We start from the raw sequence: 22034 nt of genomic DNA, 5'->3' as shown, positions 1-22034 counted from the left end.
GAGTTATATGCTGCACATTCATTTTTACAAAATGGTTACTGGCAAGTCATCAGATCCAGAAATGGTGTGATGAACACAATTTATTTATTTCACATAATATGTGACCCCTCACTCCTCTCCACCTGACACTCTCCTGTCTCCACCTGACACTCTCCTGTCTCCACCTGACACTCTCCTCTCTCCACCTAGCACTCCTCTCCTCTCCAAACCCTCACATCCCTCTCCTTTCCAATCCCTCACCTCTCCAATCCCTCACACTCCTCTCCTCTCCAATCCTTCACACGCCTCTCCAATCGCGCCTCACACTCCTCTCCAATCGCGCCTCACACTCCTCTCCAATCGCGCCTCACACTCCTCTCCAATCGTGCCTCACACTCCTCTCCAATCGTGCCTCACACTCCCCTCCAATCACTCCTCTCCAATCGTGCCTCACACTCCTCTCCAATCACGCCTCACACTCCTCTCCAATCGTGCCTCACACTCCTCTCCAATCGCGCCTCACACTCCTCTCCAATCGCGCCTCACTCGCCTCTCCAATCGGCTTTCCCCGTCTCGTTTCTCTCCTTTTTCTCCCGTCTCGTTCTTTTTCTTGCTCCAAATCGGCCCGTCGGAATCGGAAATCGGCCCGTCTCGCCCGTCGGCCCGTCGGAATCGGAAATCGGCCCGTCTTGCTTTTGTGCTTGTGCGTAAATAAATTGTGTTCATGACACCATTTCTGGTGTTGGGCTAGCGGCTAGGGTGCCGGCTTAGGATCCTGGGTTCGAATCTCGGTCGATCGCCGAATTAATGCCAGGGGGGTTGACTCAGCCTGTCATCCTTCCGAGGTCGGCTAATTGAGTACCAGTTCACTGGTAATTCCCTGTTTGTCGTTGAAGGCGGCAAAAAGGGTTGGCGTCAGGAAGGGCATCCGGCCGTAAAACATTGCTTCAAAAAGGGGACAAAAAAACAACAACTACCACGGTCCCCGAAAAGGCCAACCCCCGCTTTGCGGGGAAAAATGGCCTCTAAACGGTGGTTTTTACACCATTTCTGGATCTGATGACTTGCCAGTAACCATTTTGTAAAAATGAATGTGCAGCATCTAACTCAATATGTCGAAATGTCACACACATCCATGCCCGTGGGATTCCCACGGGTGACCCCGCAAGTTTGCATTGACGTTCGTCGATGGACTCGTTCGCCCGTCTCATTCGTTTTCTTGCTGCATCCTGTTCAAGTCTGCGTTCTTCATCGATCGTCTCATTCATTTTGGAAATAGAAGTTTCCACGCAGCGCATGAATTGTCACGATCCTCAAGAGGAATTTGTCTCGTAATCATCAAATGATAAATGGCAAGTAAATTATATTGTGGAAAATTAAAGATTTCAAATAAACCTATTTAAAGTGTATTCGCACATAACTAATTTTAAAAAACGAAGAAATATCTCTCGGTAATTTCCTGAAACATATTTTACTTCCGGCTAATAATGTTGAATTAAATAAAAACGAAGAAATATATGTCGGCATCATTGTTGACGTTTTTGTGACGACTGTCATCAAACGAAAAAGTAATATATCTTAACGGAAAAGCAAAAGCGAATTTTTAATATATATCGACACGTTGCCGTCGGTGTCATGTTGGGCGGTGTATGATACACCATGACGCGATTTTTAAAAATATATCTCTGCATTTTCCCGCGTGTGTGGAATGTTCTCAATTATTGCTGACACCGAGTCCAAAACCATCGATAAAAATGAAATCATATGGTGAGTTAGATTGGAGATAAAGGCGTGAGAGAGACTCAATGGCCTTGAAGTTGAAGTTACAGGCGTTTGAGAATTCATTTCGTTCTATAAACGGCAACTTTCATTGGATTTCCTTCCCGTTTTTTTTCAACCGAGTCGAAAACTATGTTAGCGACTGTGAAAAATGAAATGATATATCGAATTTTTAATATGTATCGACACGTTGCCGTCGGTGTCATGTTAGGCGGTGTATGATACACCATGACGCGATTTTAAAAAATATATCTGCATTTTCCCGCGTGTGTGGAATGTTCTCAATTATTGCTGACACCGACTCTAAAACCATCGATAAAAATGAAATCATATGGTGAGTTAGATTGGAGATAAAGGCGTGAGAGAGACTCAATGGCCTTGAAGTTACAGGCATTTGAGAATTCATTTCGTTCTATAAACGGCAACTTTCATCGGATTTTCTTCTCGTTTTTTTTCAACCGAGTCTAAAACTATGTTAGCGACTGTGAAAAATGAAATGATATATCGAATTTAAAATAGATATCGACACATTGCCGTTGGTGTCATGTTGGGCGGTGTATGATACACCATGACGCGATTTAAAAAAATATATCTCTGCATTTTCCCGCGTGTGTGGAATGTTTGTGGAAAATTAAAGATTTCAAATAAACCTATTTAAAGTGTATGCGCACATAACTAATAAAAAAAACGAAGAAATATCTCTCGGTAATTTCCTGAAACATATTTTACTTCCGGCTAATATGTTGAATGAAATAAAAACGAAGAAATATATGTCGGCATCATTGTTGACGTTTTTGTGACGACTATCATCAAACGAAATAGTAATATATCATAACGGAAAAGCAAAAGCGAATTTTTAATATATATCGACACATTGCCGGCGGTGTCATGTTGGGCGGTGTATGATACACCATGACGCGATTTTAAAAAATATATCTCTGCATTTTCCCGCGTGTGTGGATTGTTCTCAATTATTGCTGACCGAGTCTAAAAGTAAAACCATCGATAAAAATGAAATCATATGGTGAGTTAGATTGGAGATAAAGGCGTGAGAGAGATTCAATGGCCTTGAAGTTACAGGCCTTTGAGAATTCATTTCGTTCTATAAACGGCAACTTTCATCAGATTTTCTTCCCGTTTTTTTTCAACCGAGTCTAAAACTATGTTAGCGACTGTGAAAAATGAAATGATTTATCGAATTTGATTTGAAATAAAACTGGGGGAGAGCAAGACACCACGGGCCTACAAAACAGGACTCAAAGCTATGCGAGTTAATAAAATGGTGGATATTTGTTTATAGCCACTCCCAGAATGGGTGGAGCTATGGGTGGAGCTACTCTGCAAACCGAGTAAGCCACACCCCGGACAGACACCCAACAGATAGACAGACAGACAGACAGAATCATCTACGGCTATTATAATATAGATGTGCAAACAAACCTGATACCAAAGGAGAGAAGCGACACACCAACCACCAAGAGGTCAAGTAAGTTGAAATAGTTTCTGCAAAAGGAACCTTTGTGCAAAAATGCACCGTATGCAATGACCTGCAAATAAAAGGCACGGTCAAAATATAGGTCAACAATGGGGCCTCGTGCAATTGGGTGGAGGAAGTTATATAGGTCAGGACTATCATTTTAAGCAATGCGCTACATAATGGAGCAAACAGTCCCGATAAGCAAAGCATATCCATCAGATTATAGTTGGTCGATTATAATAAAGCTCCTTGGTTGCAAAAAATTCGGCATGACGAAACTAGGCATTGACTCGCTTTTCCACACCGAGAGCTGAAGTGGAAACCATTATGATGATCCTGAAATAAGGCCGTGCTGTTATCGCATAACCAGTAGTGGGAGAACAGCGGGTGCTTCCACAATAACCTCATTGTGAGAGTCAAACGGTAGACCCTAAACAGAGGGATGTGAAAATGGCCGGCTGTAGGCCAGGTACGAGAGATGAATATAATATACAATGAGACAAAGGTGGTAGATGTTTGACTACCTGGCAGTTTGACTCTGGGTGAAAGTTCTCAGAAACGACATTGGCCTGCAAATTGGCCAGTGGCCTGCAAAGTATTCAACCCCCTCCAAAGTTTTTTGCATTTTGATGCCAACTGACGCTTATTTCATGATGCTTTAAAATCAAAGTTAATATATAGAGTCATCACAAACTACCCCAAAGTGATGAATCTTAAAAATGCAGATACAATGTGAATACGTGTGATTAACAGAGAAAATCAGATGATTCTCAGGTGCATAACTATTCCAACCCTCTGTCTAATTAACCCTAATTCACTTCAGGAGCAAATTATTTGTTTCAAAGGTGACAAAATAAGTGTAATAGGTTTCACCTGTATGCAATCAGGGTTTAACTTAAAAATTAAACTTCCCCACTTATCTAAGGAGTTTTAAGGTGCAACTCACATGGTCAACCAACAAGACAAACATGAAGACCAAGAAGCTTTCCAAAGAAGTCAGACTTAAATTGGTGGAGAAGCATTGTTCAGGAGAGGGTTATAATAAGATTTCAAAGTCACTCATTATCCCTTTGAGGACGGTGACATCCATCATTAAGAAGTGAAAAACGTATCATGTCACCGAGCCTCTACCCAGATCAGGTCGCCCATCCAAACTCAGCAGCAGTCCAAGCAGGAAACTGGTTCAGGATGTCACTGTAAATCCAACAATGACTTTGGATGATCTGCATATAAAAGCTCAACACAAAAAGACACATCTAAAAGCTCATATGGAGTTTGCGAAAAAGCATCTTAATGATACTGCTGGCATGTGGAGAAAAGTTTTATGGTCAGATGAGACAGAAATTGAACTTTTTAGTCTAAGATTAAAGAGTTACGTCTGGTGCAATCCTAACACTGCACATCATCCAGTCAACACATTCCCTACTGTCAAACAAGGTGGTGGCAGCATCATGTTATGGGGCTGCGTTTCATCAGCAGGGACTGGGAAGCTTGCCATGATAGAAGGGACAATGGAGGGGGAAAAGTGCAGGAGGATCCTTGATGAAAAAGGTGATCCACCAAGTACTGACCGAAGGGGCTGAATACTTTTGCAACCAGTGGATTTTTATTGGTACATGTTTTTTGCAGGTATTTCTGACATGTAACCTCCTTCTCTTCATTTATGAATAAAAAGTTCATTTGGAAATTGTTTCTACATAATTCGTAATTCATCGAAATGTGGCATTTTTGTTAGGGGTGAATACTTTTGCAGGCCACTGTATATGAAAGCTTAGAAATAAGAAAGGAAAATAATCTGATCTAGCCACCAGTTAGAGACTTACCATACATCATAGACCTGCCTGCGTGGTTATAGTCCAAGAAAAGTTATAATGAGATGTGAGGGTCAACCCTCATTCACACAGTGAATTTTAAATGTATCCGGGGTAATGGCCTAAGTGCTTAAACTGGCAAAAGACACCATGGGGACCTTTAAAATAGCCGCTCTACAAATTAGATAGTCAGCCTAACATCTCTTATGGACGTAACATTGATGCAGCACCACTCACTAATCTTGCGTATGACACTGTCACTGCACCATGCATACGTTTTAGTCGGATCAGATTATCCATGTAATGAATAGACTAAAGCTGCTAAGAAGGAAGAGTGAAAAAGGTTTGGCAAAAAAAGACAGGAAACTCTTGTCCCCGTAAACATCTTCTGGTTTGTAAGTGTTACGATGAATGAAGGACATCATTGCGAATGATCAAATATTGTCGTTATGATCCTTTATATACCTTTATACAATTGTTACGGGGTCCTCCCCCTACCTCTGGTCTCGGTAGACCTCCGAACCCCGAGAGGGTCCCCGGCAGAAAGATGTGTTATCCTTGGGTGAAATCAAGCAAATAATGAAACCCTCAATGGAACCAGCAAATGAAACAGTCAAATCAATAATGCAACCACACCAGGTTATGAACAAACAATAATATATTAGAAATCACACAAAAAGAGCCATACAACAATGGGGGCAATATCAAGCCCTTTAACCCCAAACTCACGGCACCTCCCCAATGATTCTGCACCCCTCCAAGGCGAAGTCCCAATGTCTCTGTGCGCTCCCGCGATCGGGGAGTCAAGGCCCGATCAAAGGCAATTGAGGCGTAGGCGATCGAGGGGACCCCGAGGTCACGTTGTTCAGCACCCAGAAATACAGCGGTGGAAAGGAACCTCACAAAGACGCGCTCCGACGTACAACTTTTGCGGTTCAATCCGCGAGCCTCCGTATACTTCTCAAGTGCCCTTTCTTGCACAGCCGTCCCCGGCAAACCACCGAGGAATAATGCCCAGCCGACACGACCAAAACCGGTTCACTGCAGGTTGCTCGCGTGGCGAATATGGCGGACGGCTTTCACTCGAACCCGGGCTTTGAGGCCAGGATCCTCCGGAACCTCAATGAGGATACCCGACGACACGGGCTCCACGCACTCCGGCGATATCTCTTATCGCCCGAACTTCCTTTCAAGGACGCAAAGTTCACTCGCACTGTACGTCGGCCGCTCGGTCCGGAGCCTCAACAACCACGTCTCTTCACGATCTCCTCCCGCCTCCTCCTCTTCGCTCCACCTCTTCCGGTCACGATCCGGATTTTCGGCCACATTTTACCAGGAGCGCTTTAAAATCTTTTAACTATAATAACCCTTTCCCTTCAACCACAATCACCAGAATACTTCGAACCAACAACAATAATCATAACAACAATCATTAGGGCCGAATCCGTAACACTTCCCCCCCTCAAGAAAGAAAGTTTGAGCACTGCGAAAACTTTCTTTGCATGCCCTCTTTAAACAAGCAAAAGTAAATTCACAACCCAAATCAGCAATCCCCGTGGGCAACAATATTCAACCTTCCCCAAAAATAAAGCAACAAAATTTTACACAACCCCCAGAGCTTTCCAAAGTTAATTCCCTCTGGACCAAGCGTCAACAACGACATTGTCCCTGCCCCTCTGATTTTTACTTCTAGTTTCTCTTGAATGAAGGTTAAGGGGTTGTGATCAAAAACCCAAAGGCCAGCAAATCTATAGCACTTTCCCTGGGAGGCCGAGCTGAAAGCCAGGTTCCATGGTGGTTGGGTGGTGAGGCCTGGAGGTATTCACTACATGGACGCCTTTAGGAACGTGGAGTTCACGGTTAGTCCGGGGAGGAAACTTCACTTAATGGACGCCTTTAGGAACGTGGAGTTCACGGTTAGTCCGTGCAGGAAAGTTCACTACCTGGACGCCTTTAGGAACGTGGCGTTCACGGTTAGTCCATGTAGGAATCTTGGCTCGGCTCAGCAGCATTCAGTGCTTCAACTTTTCCGGACTCATAATAATTACGGTGGGACCACTTGTCACGGTAGTCACCTGACTGGCGGTCTCCTTCTTGGCCACTGCTCTGATAATCCTTCCTTCGGGAGCTGTCATAACTCTGGAAGCCTCCAAAATAATATCGCATGCGGCCACCACCATGACTACTCCGTGGTCCTCCTCTGTAGCCCCCTCGACCCCTAGGAAATGCCTTCTCTACTGTGATGGTCCGACCCTCCAAATCCTTGCTATTCAGATCCTTTTCTGCCTCTCTGGCATCCTTTGAGTTTTCAAACATGACAAAGCCAAACCCTCTTGACTTTCGTGTCTCCCTGTCTTTTATCAGCAGCACTTCCAAAAGCGGTCCATAGTTGCTGAAGGCAGACTCCAAAACATCTTCCTGTGTTTTGAAGTTCAGTCCACCTACAAATAACTTGCTAAACTTGTCGCCATCCCTAACTGGTGTGGTGTTATTTTCCCTACTGGGCTTTTTAACAACCATCGGAGTAGGGAATAAATGTTGATCCTAGGACACCTTCATTTCTCCATTCACTTACATGTTAATTTCCCATCTCCCCTCACTTTTCTTCATTTCCACTTAACACCTCTATTTCTCCCACCCTGATCTTTACGAACCTTTTACTCTTAATATCATTGATCTCTAGTAAACCACTCCCCTATTCCCTTATAAACCTATGATCCTTCTATCCTTATGAACCTTTTACTCTTAATATCATTGATCTCTAGTAAACCACTCAAACAATGATCCTACAAATATTTGTTTATGTGTGGGAAATAATTTAATTCTCTTACCACTTCCATCACCATCTAATATATCAACAAAAAAGATGTTTGAGTTTGGTTCTTTATCAAGATATTTTAACTGAGCTAAGATAAAATGATAAACCTCCCTCAATGTTCTTGTTTGAGCACCTCCTGACCCACACACCATTTTAAAATTAAAGTATATATTTTCCTGACATCCATTAAAGTTTTCACTCCACTCAAAAATATTTCCATCTTTTTTTTTACTAGTAATTAAATTAACTAATCTGGGTGGATAAAAGTATGGATGGTTGTTGTTTAATGGCTTATCATCTTTGTTTTTTGTAATTCTTGTGAGTAAAATGAATCCAAGATTTCTTCTCCATTCATATCATATAATTTGTAGGTCCAAGGGACTGTATCCATTACATCAACGATTTTAAAGAATTCATTAGTCCATTTTTTTGTATAACCTTTCTCAAAATGACTTTTCCATCTGTATATTCTTACAATATCACCAACTTTGAACTTGGGTTTTCTCAAATTAATCTCCTTTTCATATTCTAATCTTGTAAATGATTTTGATGGTTTTGATTTTGTTGATGAATGAACTGTATTATTGTAATTATCTACAATATCCTGAATTAAATATACCCACTGTTGAGAACCGAGTTGTGTGAATTTTTTTACATAATTTCTCTTTCAAAGCACGATTAAAACGCTCAAAAACAACTGCCTTTCCTTCATTAAAGGTGCTGTATAATTTAATACCCTCCCCCTTAAGAAATTTCATAAATATTTTGTTATAGAACTCTGTTCCCTCATCAGTCCATAGCTTCTTTGGTTTCCTTTTATCCCTATCAAATATTAACTTAAAGGTTAACATTAAAATATAACCCCTTTTATTTTTCAAAGGAACACCCCAAGCAAATCTACTCCTCAAATCAATAACGGTTAAAGCATACCTGTATCCCCTATCATTATTCAATTCAATTAAATCGGCGGACCAGATGTGGTCGGTGTCTTTTGAATAAACTTTCCTTCTTTTAAACTTTGTTATTATAGGTTTATGTAATTCATCAGCCAAAAGCTCCTCAGTCAGTCTCCTCCTCAAAGCAAATCCAACGCAAGGAAATCTCATTTCCTTTCTCAAAGCCCGAAACAAGTGTGTGTCCACCCTCAGGAGAGCCAGGAAAAAATATCTCTCCGTTCTCAAGACCGAACTCACTTATCTGTCTCCCTCTTCCAAATCCTGGTGGCGTCTGGTCAAATCTGTTTCTGGTGTTTGTTCCCCCTCCATCCCCTCCCTTACCTCAAATGGCTATACAGCTGACTCCGCACGTTAAAAAGCTGAATGCCTCAACTCTGTGTTTGCCTCTAAATCTTGTGTCCCAAACCCATCCCTCTCTGTACCCACCATACCCAGTCATACCCAGCTGCTCCTGGACTCCGTGTCCTTTCCTCCTGACAAGGTGGAAAAGTTTCTGTCAAACCTCGACTCTGATTCTGCAACTGGACCTGACGGCATCAGCCCACGGGTCCTAAAATCCTGTTCTTCCGCTCTTTCACTCCCTCTCTCTGTTCTCTTCACCCTCTCTTTTGCTCAAGGTCAACTGCCATCTGCTTGGAAATCAGCCAACATCACCGCTTTGCACAGAAAAGGTGCAAAAACAGATCCTAGCAACTACAGACCAATCAGCCTTCTCCCAATTATCAGCAAAGTCATGGAATCCATCATTGCTTCGGATATGAAATCTTTCCTCTTCTCCAATGGCTTGATCTCTGATCATCAATTTGGTTTCAGACCAGGTCACTCTACTCTGGACATGCTGCTTCTGCTGTCTCAACAATGGATGGAGGTCCTCAATGCCAAACAGGAAATTAGAGCTGTCTCCCTCGACATATCACGTGCCTTCGATACGGACTGGCACCCCGCTCTGCTCACCAAACTCTCCTCCTTTGGTATCCATGGAAATCTCCACGCATGGCTGGCGGACTTCCTCTCTAGTCGTAGTCAATGTGTGGCCCTGAATGGGTTTCTCTCATCTCCTCTTCCTGTTCAGGCTGGAGTTCCCCAAGGCAGTGTTCTGGGCCTGTGCTTTTTCTGGTCTTCATCAATGATCTCTCCGGTCCCTCCGGTCCGGTCCCGGTCTCTCCGGTCCGATTTCCGCTTCCGGTCCCTCGAGCGACGGGGCTTGCTTCGATCTCTCCACGGCATCAAAGTTTGAGTGTTTTCCCGTTCGTTTCTTTGTCAAATTTCCGCTGGGTATTTTGTTGTGTATGTGTTATTGTGTGTTTCTATTTGGTTTTGGTTTTGTAGTTGTTGCAAATTTGTATGTAATTAGTCGTTTCTTTGTTCGCGCCTCGTGCGGCCTCCTCGTCTCGACTTGTGCCCCGCCCCCTATATCTCGTTTGTTCCTTCACCTCTGCTCCTGCTTTCTCAAATCCACGTTCCCACTTAGAGACTTTTCCCAGATTGTTTTTCATGGTTTTGCTTAAATATTTATTTAAATATGTTTAAACCGCAGCCGTGATGCTGACGCCCCCCCCCCCACCCCCCAGAATTTCCATGTTTTAAACGTTTCCCAGTGTGTACCCTGGATAAGAATAGGTACACCGTATCCCTGCGTGTCGTAAGAGGCGACTAAGAGGGTTGGCGTCAGGAAGGGCAGCCGGCTATAAAAACATTGCCTCAAAAAGAGAACCATGACAATTACAAGTACATATGGGGAGGGTGCAGCCCGAAGTGGAGATCGGTTTCTGAGGTTTGGGACATGGAATGTAGGGACAATGACAGGGAGATCAGGAGAAGTGGTGGAAGTATTGGTCAGAAGAAGAGTGGACATATGTTGTGTGCAAGAGACGAGATGGAAGGGAAGTGGTGTGAGAATGGTGAAGGGTAGGCAGGGACAGAAATACAAGTTTGTGTGGCAAGGGTGCCCGGAGGGCGTGAATGGTGTTGGTGTCCTGTTTTCTGAGGAGTTTGTAGACAGTGTGGTGAGTGTGACTAGAGTGAGTGATAGGTTGATGATGGTGAAAATGATGATTGGAAAGCTCTTGGTGAATGTCATCTCGGGATATGCTCCGCAGGTTGGTCGAAGCGATGAAGAGAAGGACAAGTTCTGGTGTGCGATAGAGAAGCTGATGGAAAACGTGAAAGATGAGGAAGTTGTTGTGGTAGGAGGAGACCTAAATGGACATGTGGGAAGGAGTATGGATGGTTTTGAGGGAGTTCATGGGGGTTACGGATATGGTGTGAGAAATGGAGAAGGTGAAAGGATTTTGGAGTTTGCTGATGGAGCTGATTTGTTGATTTATAATACTCAGTTCCAGAAAGAGGATAATAAGCTTGTTACATACACGTCAGGTGGGTCGACGACAACCGTTGACTACCTGATGGTGCGTAGGCGAGATAGAGGGCACCTCCGGGACACAAAGGTGATCCCGGGGGAGGAGGCTGCTTCACAGCACCACTTGGTTGTCTGCGACGTAAGGGTGAAAGGTGCGAGGAGAGCTCGGCGGGTGAAGTACCAACCGAGAATGAAGGTGTGGAGGTTGAAAGAGGTGACAGTAAGGGAGGCATTAAAAGAGAGGCTGAGTAAGGTCGAGGATGATGTGGTTGAGCTTGAAAGTGGTTGGATGTCAATGAAAGCTAGTCTGTTGGGAGCCGTTGGTGAGGTATGTGGATGGACAAAAGGACCAACGAGGCACTCGGAAACATGGTGGTGGGATGATGAAGTTGGAAAGAGGATTGACGAGAAGAGGAAGAAGTTCAAGGAGTGGCAGAAGGCGAAGGGTACGGGAGCAGAAACAGCAGAGCATGAAAGTTACAAGGCAGCCAGGAAGGCTGCAAAGAAGGAGGTAGCAAAGGCGCAGGAGGCATGTAGGAAAATGTTCGGAGAACGCTTGGATTCGGAAGAGGGTCAGAAAGCAGTATTCAGGATTGCAAAGCAGATAGCGAAAGAGAGGTGTGATGTGATGGGGGTGAGTTGCTTGAAGGATGAAGTGGGACAAATCGTTGTCGACCCAGATGGAATTAAAGGAAGATGGAAAAGATATATGGAAATGCTGTTGAATACAGAGAATGAATGGGATGGCAACATAGAGAGTAATCACCAATAAACTCCAATACATTCAGAACTCCGCTGCCCGTCTACTCACCCATTCCCGGACCCGTGACCACATCACCCCCGTCCTTTACAAGCTTCACTGGCTCCCCATCTCCCAGAGAATCCAGTACAAAATCCTCCTCTTGACCTACAAAGCCCTCCATAACCTGGCCCCATCCTACCTGGCTGACCTCCTCTCCAGACACACTCCCACCCGCAACCTCCGCTCTGCTGGTACCAACCTCCTGACCCCCCCCCCATCCGGACCAAATTCAGATCCTGGGGGGACAGGGCCTTCTCCATTGCTGCTCCCACCCTCTGGAACTCACTACCTCACACCATCAGAGACTCCTCCTCACTCACCACATTCAAAACATCACTAAAGACCCACCTGTTCAGCACTGCATTCAACATTCAACCCACAGCATTTAACCCCTGACTATCACTTCTCCTTCTCCCTCCTTTTGCTTTAAATATTTCCCTATTGATTCTTGTCTTTTTGCAATTGTTGTTTTCATGTTTTGTTATGCATTATGTTTTGCACTCTGTCAAAGCGCCTTTGGGCTTCATGAAAAGCGCTATACAAAATAAATGAATTATTATTATTATTAACCCAGTTTTAGGACCGGCAGAGAAGATAACTGAGAAGGAAGTTGAGGAAGCGATAAAAGCAATGAAGGGTAGAAAAGCGGGAGGGCCGACGGGAGTTGTGGGAGATATGTTGAAGGCAGCAGGAAGTTGGGGTGTGAAGAGAATGACAGAGATCTGTAATCTGGTGGTGAAAGAAGGCCGCATTCCAGTGGTTTGGGAACTGAGTACCCTCGTCCCTCTATACAAGGGGAAAGGTGACCCTCTGGAGTGTGGCTCGTACCGAGCGATAAAGTTATTGGAGCATGGAATGAAGGTATTGGAAAGGGTGTTGGAGAGGAGGATAAGGAAGAAAGTGAAGATCGACGAAATGCAGTTTAGATTTAAGCCAGGAAGAGGAACGACAGACGCGCTTTTCATTGTGAGGCAGTTGCAGGAGAAGTACATGGAGAAGAGGAAGAAGTTGTTTCTTGGGTTTGTTGATCTGGAGAAAGCATTCGATCGGGTTCCACGCAAAGTATTGACATGGGCATTGAGGAAGTTAGGAGTGGAGGAATGGTTTATCAGAGTAGTGATGGCAATGTACAAAAGAGCGCGCACAGCTGTAAGGACGAAGGACGGGAACAGTGGTGAGTTTGAGGTGAAGGTGGGAGTGCATCAGGGGTCGGTACTAAGTCCACTACTATTTGTAGCTGTGATGGAGGTGCTGGCTCAGAACGTAAAGGAGGGTTTACCGTGGGAGTTGTTGTATGCAGATGATCTGGTGTTGATTGCGGAAAGTATGGATGGACTGAAGGAAAAGATGAACACGTGGAAGGAATGTATGGAGACAAAAGGTCTGAAGGTGAATATCGGAAAGACGAAGGTGATGGCAAGTGGTAAAGCATGTGGTGAGGTGGAAAGAACTGGGAAGTGGCCCTGTGCTGTGTGTAGGAAGGGTGTCGGAGTGAACTCCATTCAGTGTACAATGTGCGCTGAGTGGGTTCATCAAAAATGTAGTGGTCTGAGAGGGTCATTAACCAGTGTGGCAGCTACATTCAAATGTAAGGTGTGCACAGAGGGAGCTGCAGATGGAGGGAATGTTGAGTTGGATCTTGGAGACGGCGTGAAGCTGGAAGGTGTGAAAACATTTTGCTACCTCGGAGACATGCTGAATGGAGAAGGTGGATCAGACTCGGCAACGGTTGCTCGAGTGAGATGTGCATGGAAGAAGTTTCGGGAACTGAGTGGCGTGCTGATGATGAGGGGAGTGTCGTTGAAGCTGAAGGGAAAGGTGTATGCTGCATGTGTGAGAAGTGTTATGATTTATGGGAGCAGGACATGGGTAATGAACGTAGAGCAGCAACGAAGGTTGGAAAGGGTGGAAATGCGAATGGTTCGACGGATGTTCGGAGTATCGTTGAGAGAGAGGAAGACAAATGATGCATTGCGAAAGATGATGGGAATAGAGCCTGTGATTGATGCTGTGAAGAGGAACAGGTTGAGATGGTTTGGTCATGTGTTGCGGAAGGATGAAAGTGACTGGTTGAGAAGGGTGATGGAAATGAATGTAGAAGGAAGTAGAAGATGGGGAAGACCGAGAAAGACTTGGGTAAAGATGGTGGAAGAAGAAATGTGGGCAAGGGGGTTAACAAGGAGAGATGCAGAAAATAGGGCAAAATGGAGAAGATTGTCATGGGGACCGCAAGGCTAACCCCCGCTCCAGCAGGGAAAATGGCCTTTAAAATGCATGTTGTTGTTGTTGTTGTTGTATCAATGATCTCTCTGACTCTCTTGAAAATCCTCTCTGTCTCTTTGCTGATGACTCCACTCTCTGCCGCTCCATTCCTCATCCCTCAGATCGGCAGTCTGCAGCCTCCTCACTCTCTGCAGACCTGGACAAAATCACAGACTGGGCAAACAAGTGGAACATGTCTTTCAATCCTGACAAATCTCACACTCTTACGATGTCTCTCCGAAAAGACCGACTGGACAACCCTCCCATCTACTTTCTGAATAATCCTCTCCAAGAAGTTCTGTCACTCAAGCTTTTGGGTCTCACTATCTGCCATGATCTTTCCTGGGAAAACCACATTTCCAAGCTGGCCTCCAAAGCCAGTCGCCGACTGGGCATCCTCCGTCGTGCGAAGTCCGTCCTTGGTACACCTGAGCTCCTCACCACATACAAGGCTTTCATCCGCAGCTCAATGGAGTACTGCTCTCCCCTCTGGGCTGGTGCTCCTGCCTCACACCTAGCTCGTCTTCACGCTGTTGAAACCAAAGCGTTCAGAATCATTGGAATCTCCCGCGATGATGCTATCTCCGAGGGCCTTTCACTTAATCACCGCAGGCAGGTTGGTGGTCTTTCCGTCTTCTACCGACTCCTCTCCGGCCTTGCTCCCCCAGCTCTCTCTGGGCTCTGTCCCCCAAATATTCCTGCAGGTCGCACAAGATCTGCCTGCAAACCCTCTTATGGTTAAACTGCCAAAATCAAGACTCTCTGCTCACCTTCACTCCTTCATTCCTCTTTTCCCCCGCCTCTGGAACAAACTCCCTGACTCTCTTCAATCCCACTCCTCCCTCCAGGTCTTTAAAACGGCTGTTCACCACCATCTCTTATCTTCCCCAATCCAAAACCTTGATCTTTTCTACCCCCGCTAATTTCACCCCAAATCCACTTTTTTGAGGTGACTTTTGACTTCTTTCCAGGAAGTCCTTGGTGTCCTTGCGTTTTATACCTATCCTGCCTACCCCCAGGCCCTCTCCCTCCAAAAACATCTCCCGATGTCCCTTTTTTTTTTTCTTTTTTTTTTTGTATACAAGATCGAGGCTCGTGAAAGAGCGAACATTAATCACACAGAAAGACAAACAGACACATAAAACAAATAACATCGGGAGCGGTAGACAAGATGGGGAGAGAGGGGGAAGGACACAAACACAACATTTGAGAGCAGGGACCGAGAGACATGGAGACATGGAGAGATCTGTGGGAGGGAGAGGGCTTTGGGGGGGAGGCATGTGAAGGGGGGGGGGGGGGTGGTGGGAGAGGTATAAACATATGGACCATGCCAGGATTTCCAGGAAAGAAGTTGGAATTTCAAACAAGGTGGATCTGGGGTGAATTAGTGGGGGTAGAAAAGATCAAGGTTTTGGATGGGGGAAGATAAGAGATGGTGGTGAACAGCTGTTTTAAAGACCTGGAGGGAGGAGAGGGATTGAAGGGAGTGTGGGAGTTTGTTCCAGAGGCGGGAGAAAAGAGGAATAAAAGAGTGAAGGTGAGCAGAGAGCCGAGATTTCGGCAGTTTATCCAAGGTTTAGGATTGTCAGCCTCATCTCATCTTTTATCCTGCTCTCAAATGTTGTGTTTGTGTGCTTCCTCCCCTTCTCTCCCCATCTTGTCGACCGCTCCCCTTTTTTATATACTTTGTTTGCTTGTTTGTTTGTTAAATGTTAGCTCTTTCACGAGCCTCGACTCTGTATACAAAAATTTTTTTTTTAAAAAGTCTTGATGACATCATTAGAGCTTAATAGTTTTTTGAGGGTGAATAACCAAGACCAAGTTTCAATTTGGCACTTATCATTTTTTTCACAATAAACCTATCAACTTTCTCTCTCAACATAGGATTTTGTATCAAAGACAAATTATACAACATTTCTCTGTCTGCTTCATATTTTTCATCCAATGTAGTGGTATTCCCATAAGCAATATCATGCTTCATACAAACTTCATCAACTCTATTTATAGGCTTAGACCAAGGTTTAAGATTGTCAGCCTCATCTCATCTTTTATCCAGGTTTGTTCCAGGACCACAAAAAGAATATCCAGGTAGATGTAGTTCCCCAGGAATTCCAGTTGTTGTAAATTTACTTACTGACAGAAACTTTTGTATGTCTCCTCCACTTTTAGGAGAGATGAATTGACACTTTTTTGAGCCACACACTAAACATATCCCCTTTTCATAAACTCTATTATTTTTACCTTTAACATCCGATATATTTTTTGTATTAGTTTTCTTTTTACATTTGAGACAATAACTCATATTTATTTATCAGAAAAAGTCTGACATAGTACTAAAACCTTTTTGGTTTTCAACATATACATTTCGATCTTGATTTTTAAAACATAAAGAATCCTTAGGAATGCCTTCACTCTCTCCTCCATTTATTTACAAATAAAACTAACTAAAGTCAATAACACCAACATTATCAACCACATAATCTTTTCCTTCTTCTTCTTTTATCCCCCTCCTCCCTGGAAGTGAAGACATTGTTGTCCTTATTTTTGAAACCATTATTTTCCTCCTACTCCTTTTTTCTCCCTTTCCTCCTTCTCTTCTTCAACTCCTTCCTCATCCCTTGCTACCCTTGAGTTTTAGCCCCAAAGAATATCATACATATATTTATCTGGATTTTGAGATATTCTTGTATCTATAATTATTTTTCTCATAATAGGATAACAATAAGTTTTGTTGATGATTTCTAAAAGAGTTTTATATTTCATAACTTTGAGAAGTTCATATTTATTTAATATTTTAATCAAGTCTCTATTTGTGGGTTTAGCAATATCAGTATAAGGCCAGTTTTTTATGACAAAATTTCCATGTATATGTTCCAATTCATACGGTATGTAAAACCGAACACCCTTTTCTTGTAGGTATCCCTGAATACAAAAATTTTAATTCTCTTGTAGTCTTCTTCCTGCCATTTATGTATCAGAAATATATGTGAGATTAATATTATGACAGGTAATACCACCCCATCTTCCCACTACCAAATCGGTTTGTATTCCTCGGCTTTCTATCTTTATCTCATTACCTTCCTTCTTTGTCATGCTAACCATCGCTATACTATCATATATTTTTCTTTTCTTAAAATCATGTATTTGTTGTTTACTAATTGTACTTCCACATAACTCCTTATCCTCACCAAGCGGATAATATTCTTCTTTACGAGACTGATTAAAATCATGTAGGTCTTCTAAGTTTATTGAAAAAAACCAATTATACCCGAAATCAGGCATATCATACCCCCATTTATTAATTCTCATATTAACTATATGTCCTTCTTTATAAAATTCAATTGTAAGCAGATAGTTAAATTGAAGGAGGAAAGGTGTATGGTCAGTATAACCAGGTGTTGTGGTTGTAAATTTTACTTGTTTAACAAAACGTGCTGTTTTATTTAAAGATATATATTGTGATAAATCACTGAATCTAATCAAGTCATTCGCATCTGTAGGGTTTGGATAATTGATTAATTTATAAGTATTTTTCATATTAATATTTTTTGTTATATTATATTTTTGTCGTTCAGCCTGTGCCTTTGTATAATAATTTGATAAATCAATATCCTGAGAGGATTCTCCAAAGATAGAACCATCTTTTCCAACATAAGTCATTTATATTAGATTAAAAATGACATCATAAAAATTTTCATTATTGTTGAGTTGAAATAATACATATAAACATAATTGACCACAACATTTAGAATTAATTTCTTGAACTTGAAATGTTTGATAAACACCATTATGTAAGAATTGTATTACTTCAACAGGCGGTGGCATACCATAACTATCAAAATAATATTTATCCTGACTATGATGAATACATACCCAATGAGAACCATTCTGTGTGTCTAAATTCATAATAATATTCTTTGTATTCTTGGACAACTTTGTTAATTCATCTCTCATACAGATTACCACATTATCAATTTTTAGTTTTTTACAATATTTAGTAAGTTCTATATTTGACGTTATATTCTTTCCAAATTGTTTAAACCATTTATCCATTTATTTATGAGAAAGATATAACCCATTACCCCTTTTAGTTAGTTTAACACCTGCTTGAGCGATAGAGGAAAGCATATCTCTAACCAACAACCTAGCTTTATCAGGTAGACTTTCAAGTTTTTGAGCAAAATCCACAATTACACCACTTCCACTAATTTGTTTCTCCAACTCCTTGTTATGTCTTTCCAATTCTTTTTGAGCTTTTAGTTGTGCCTTCCTTTCATTAGTAGTTTTTACCGCTGCTGAAATACCACCAGTCAATGCTCCTGCCGCACTTAAACCAGCAAATAAAGGAATTAGAAACGGGAGAAATCCTCCACTCGTTTCCCTTGTTGAATATTTCTTTAACATAGGTTTTGTCATTTTAATTTTAAGTGATCCAACATCATTTAGTGTTTTCACCTGCTCTCTTGTGAGTAAAACATCAATTCTTACTGCTCCTTTTGTTTGAATTGTATTAACATTAATAATACAAGGCTTTTGATTTTGAATACAAGATGTTAATTTATTAAGATTGATTTGATTAACATATACCGGTTCTTTCCTCCTCATTTATTTATGAGAAAAAATCTATGTGATATTAATAACACCATTATCTGTATTAATCTGTAATTCTGTTTCTTCCAAAAGCAAACAATATGTATTAACCTCTTCACTCTCCCCTCTTTCAATGTATAGAGAAGTATCCACTCTATTAGACTTTACAGTTTCTTTTTGAGAACTCAGGTCAATTGCATAGATCGTATAAAGTTTTTGAAACGCAACCATATCCAAAATGGGTTCATTATTACCGTTGCTTTCACACACCTTTTGGTAAGACTTGTAAGGCTTCCGCATAATCATCTTTTTCCCAATCAATTTCCAATCTATCTCGTGGATAAAATGTGCCATCAAGAGAAACGCGAAGTTGTTTCACCTTAGCATTATCACTCAGCGCATTATTCTTATCAGTACAGTCCTCTCCATCTGGTTTTTTAAAAATGAGCCACAGGTATCGTGGCTTTCCTTGAAGAACACCCAAATTCCAAGTGTAGGTAGTGTGTTCCAGTTTAACGTGTTGACATCTTCTTTTAAGGTATGATACATTTAGTGGTTTCTTTGAGTTAAGTCTTCTATTTGACATCTCTTCCGTTTTAAGATTAGGAGTATATTCACTGATATACCAACACAAATCATTAATAACAAATTTATTATTGTCTCCAAAAGCATTTTCAACCCCAAAAAGCAACCTATTTACATTATCATTCCTTTGTAGTTGAAATCTAATTTTAAGCCATACAAAACTTTATCATAATCACAAAATCCAAATATACCTTTAAGAGGTACTGCTTCGGTAAAACTATTCTCTGCCTTTGCGTCATCATTATACATTGCCTTCCTTTGACTATAACCAGGGTCAGCATTTGTTCCCGTTGACATATCAGGAATAAAACCTTCAACAGCTCCCTTACCCATTCTATCACTAAACGAATATAGTGTAAATTTCATCATTTCAGATGTAGCAAAGACATAATCAACCGCTTCAACCTCTTGTGTTCCAATATACAGGCGGACACTATCAAACATTTTCCAGAAGAAATCATTTACGAGTGTAGCATTAGTATTATTCGCAGCCTTAGTGAATTTAAATTTACACAGCAAGAAACTATCAGCTAGATTCAAGTAAGTTTGTTGATTATTTATTTCAAAACTTTTTGTTCCGTTTGAATTCCAGTCTGTTCCTGTTATAGCATTTACCTTAAAATAGTCTTCCTTTTTAGTGGAGTTTGAAATGATAATCGTGTCATCCAAATCATAGATACTATCAATCGCTTCCATACTTCTATTTATATAGCATTAAAATCGTTGAAACCCTGACCCAAGTATTTTAATGATTTTTTGTCGTTCTTGTGAAGATAGTTGAGTTTTACCTTTTTTAATTTCTTTGATTGCTTGTAATTTATGAGACTCCTTTTGAGCATCTTTTATACTCTTTATAGCACCCGCAACTGAGCCCACGGCAGAAGCAGTTGAACCAATTAGGTCTTTATGTTTAAGAATGGTTGAACCAATACCCATTAGAGTATCAATTATCTCATCTCCTTTATTTCTAAATTGATGTCCCACACCCCGTTGTCTCTTTGGTTTATAGTATCCTCTACCAAGAAACATACCTTCACCCTTATAGTATGGTGAAAGGAACATCCCATCCCCTGTAATTAATTTATATTTTCCCAACTCGTGTTTTCTCACAATAACCATTATTTATTTATTGAAAAACTTCACGTAGGTGAATTCTGATGGATATAATTTCATCATTAAAGGATATCATACGATTATCTTGGTCGGTTATCCTAAAATTTACTCTGTATATGGTTTTTCCTGACACAGGTAAATAGACAAGATTTTTTGGTTCCATATTAAATTTATAACCAATCAGGGTTGAGTATGCACTAAATGAAAATATTGTATTTGTTCTTATTCCATCGTTATAAGCACCATCAATCAAATCACAATGAATTAATACTGAATTTATAAAGGAGGATATTTGAATGACATTATCACTGTAAAACGTCCCATTAGTTTCAATCTTTTTTGAAGAGAAACCCAATAGCTCTCTAAACGATTTTTCAATCGTGAAATCAACTTTATAATTATTTTTAAGTTTAATAGTTGATTTTGAAGTGTGTTTTTGAATATCTATTACAATATTTTTTGGTTTATCACCTTTTTCTTTCATAAGGCGAGAGACTTCAGAAGATATTTGAGAAATCTCGTCAGCTCCGGGTGAAATGGTTATAGTTTTATATCCACTTCCTGGATTATAACTAAACTCGTTGTTTTTCTCTGTGATATTAAAAAGTGTATTGTAAGTCTCCATTGACAATAAAGATGCCTCATATTCTTTTGTGGGGTCAAGTTGTAGTGGGTAAGGGAATGATGCTGTGTAATCACTCGTTGTGAAATCAAAACTAAGAATTGTGCTTCTCATCTTATTTAATATCTAATAAAATATCTTTGTATTGATATTTATTAATTATTCTCATAGTCATCAACTGATCTAAAATGGCTGAGGCTTCATTAAAACAACTGTTGTTTCCAGCCTTCTTACTACCTAACAGCAATAATAGCCTATTAATTAATTGTGATGGGTCATTTGGAAGAAAACTAACACCTGAACCAAGCTTACTAAAAGCATCAATAATTATATGTTTCTCCTTCTCATTCTTCTTCCTTTTACCAGCAACAGAAACTCCATAATCAAGTGAGTTTAGTAAATCAATATATACCCTATCTTCCTCTCTTTCCATATCAAGTGGTTCCTCAAAATATTTTGAACCGCTGAATCCGGAGTTTGTTAGAAGAAACATTAATCTTGGAGTTAATTCAACATTTGGTTGAGCAGAACTTAAGAACACCAATTTATCATTAAATATCAATAACTTTTCTTTCACAAGATGGAACTGTGCTGGTTCTTCTGTTGGAATGAGACCTGCTCTGGTTTTTTAACCCACCGAATATTCATTGTTTTGAAGAGCTTCCACAACTTAATTAGGGGGTTGATTTACCTCCTCAAGTTTCCGAAATAATCCCTCATCATCATATTCTAATTCTCCAAGTTCTTGCTCTGTCATTTGACTAAAATCTTTGAGCATTTGAAGTTTTTTCGGAGTAAATTCTACCGTGGGAACTGTAGGTGAAATCGTTTGTTGAGTTTTTAAAAGTGGTTTAAAAAATTTCTCTTGTTTTCTTTCAAAG

General features: G+C 41.3%; 1 protein-coding gene across 1 annotated transcript in view; it reads right to left on the bottom strand.

The window, feature by feature from the left end:
- The window catches only part of LOC137426005 (voltage-dependent L-type calcium channel subunit alpha-1D-like), a 545673-nt gene that overhangs the window by 139021 nt on the left and 384618 nt on the right, over positions 1 to 22034 (bottom strand). Inside the window, 1 exon segment of the mRNA XM_078775346.1 lies at positions 3199 to 3305. Within this exon segment, the coding sequence (XP_078631472.1) occupies positions 3199 to 3305 (107 nt within the window).

The sequence above is a fragment of the Myxine glutinosa genome, chromosome 4 (assembly GCF_964187855.1).
Source record: "Myxine glutinosa chromosome 4, kmMyxGlut1.1, whole genome shotgun sequence".
NCBI lineage: Eukaryota > Metazoa > Chordata > Myxini > Myxiniformes > Myxinidae > Myxine > Myxine glutinosa.
Note: the sequence above shows the minus strand (reverse complement) of the source record. Positions and strands in the feature narration are given on the sequence as shown.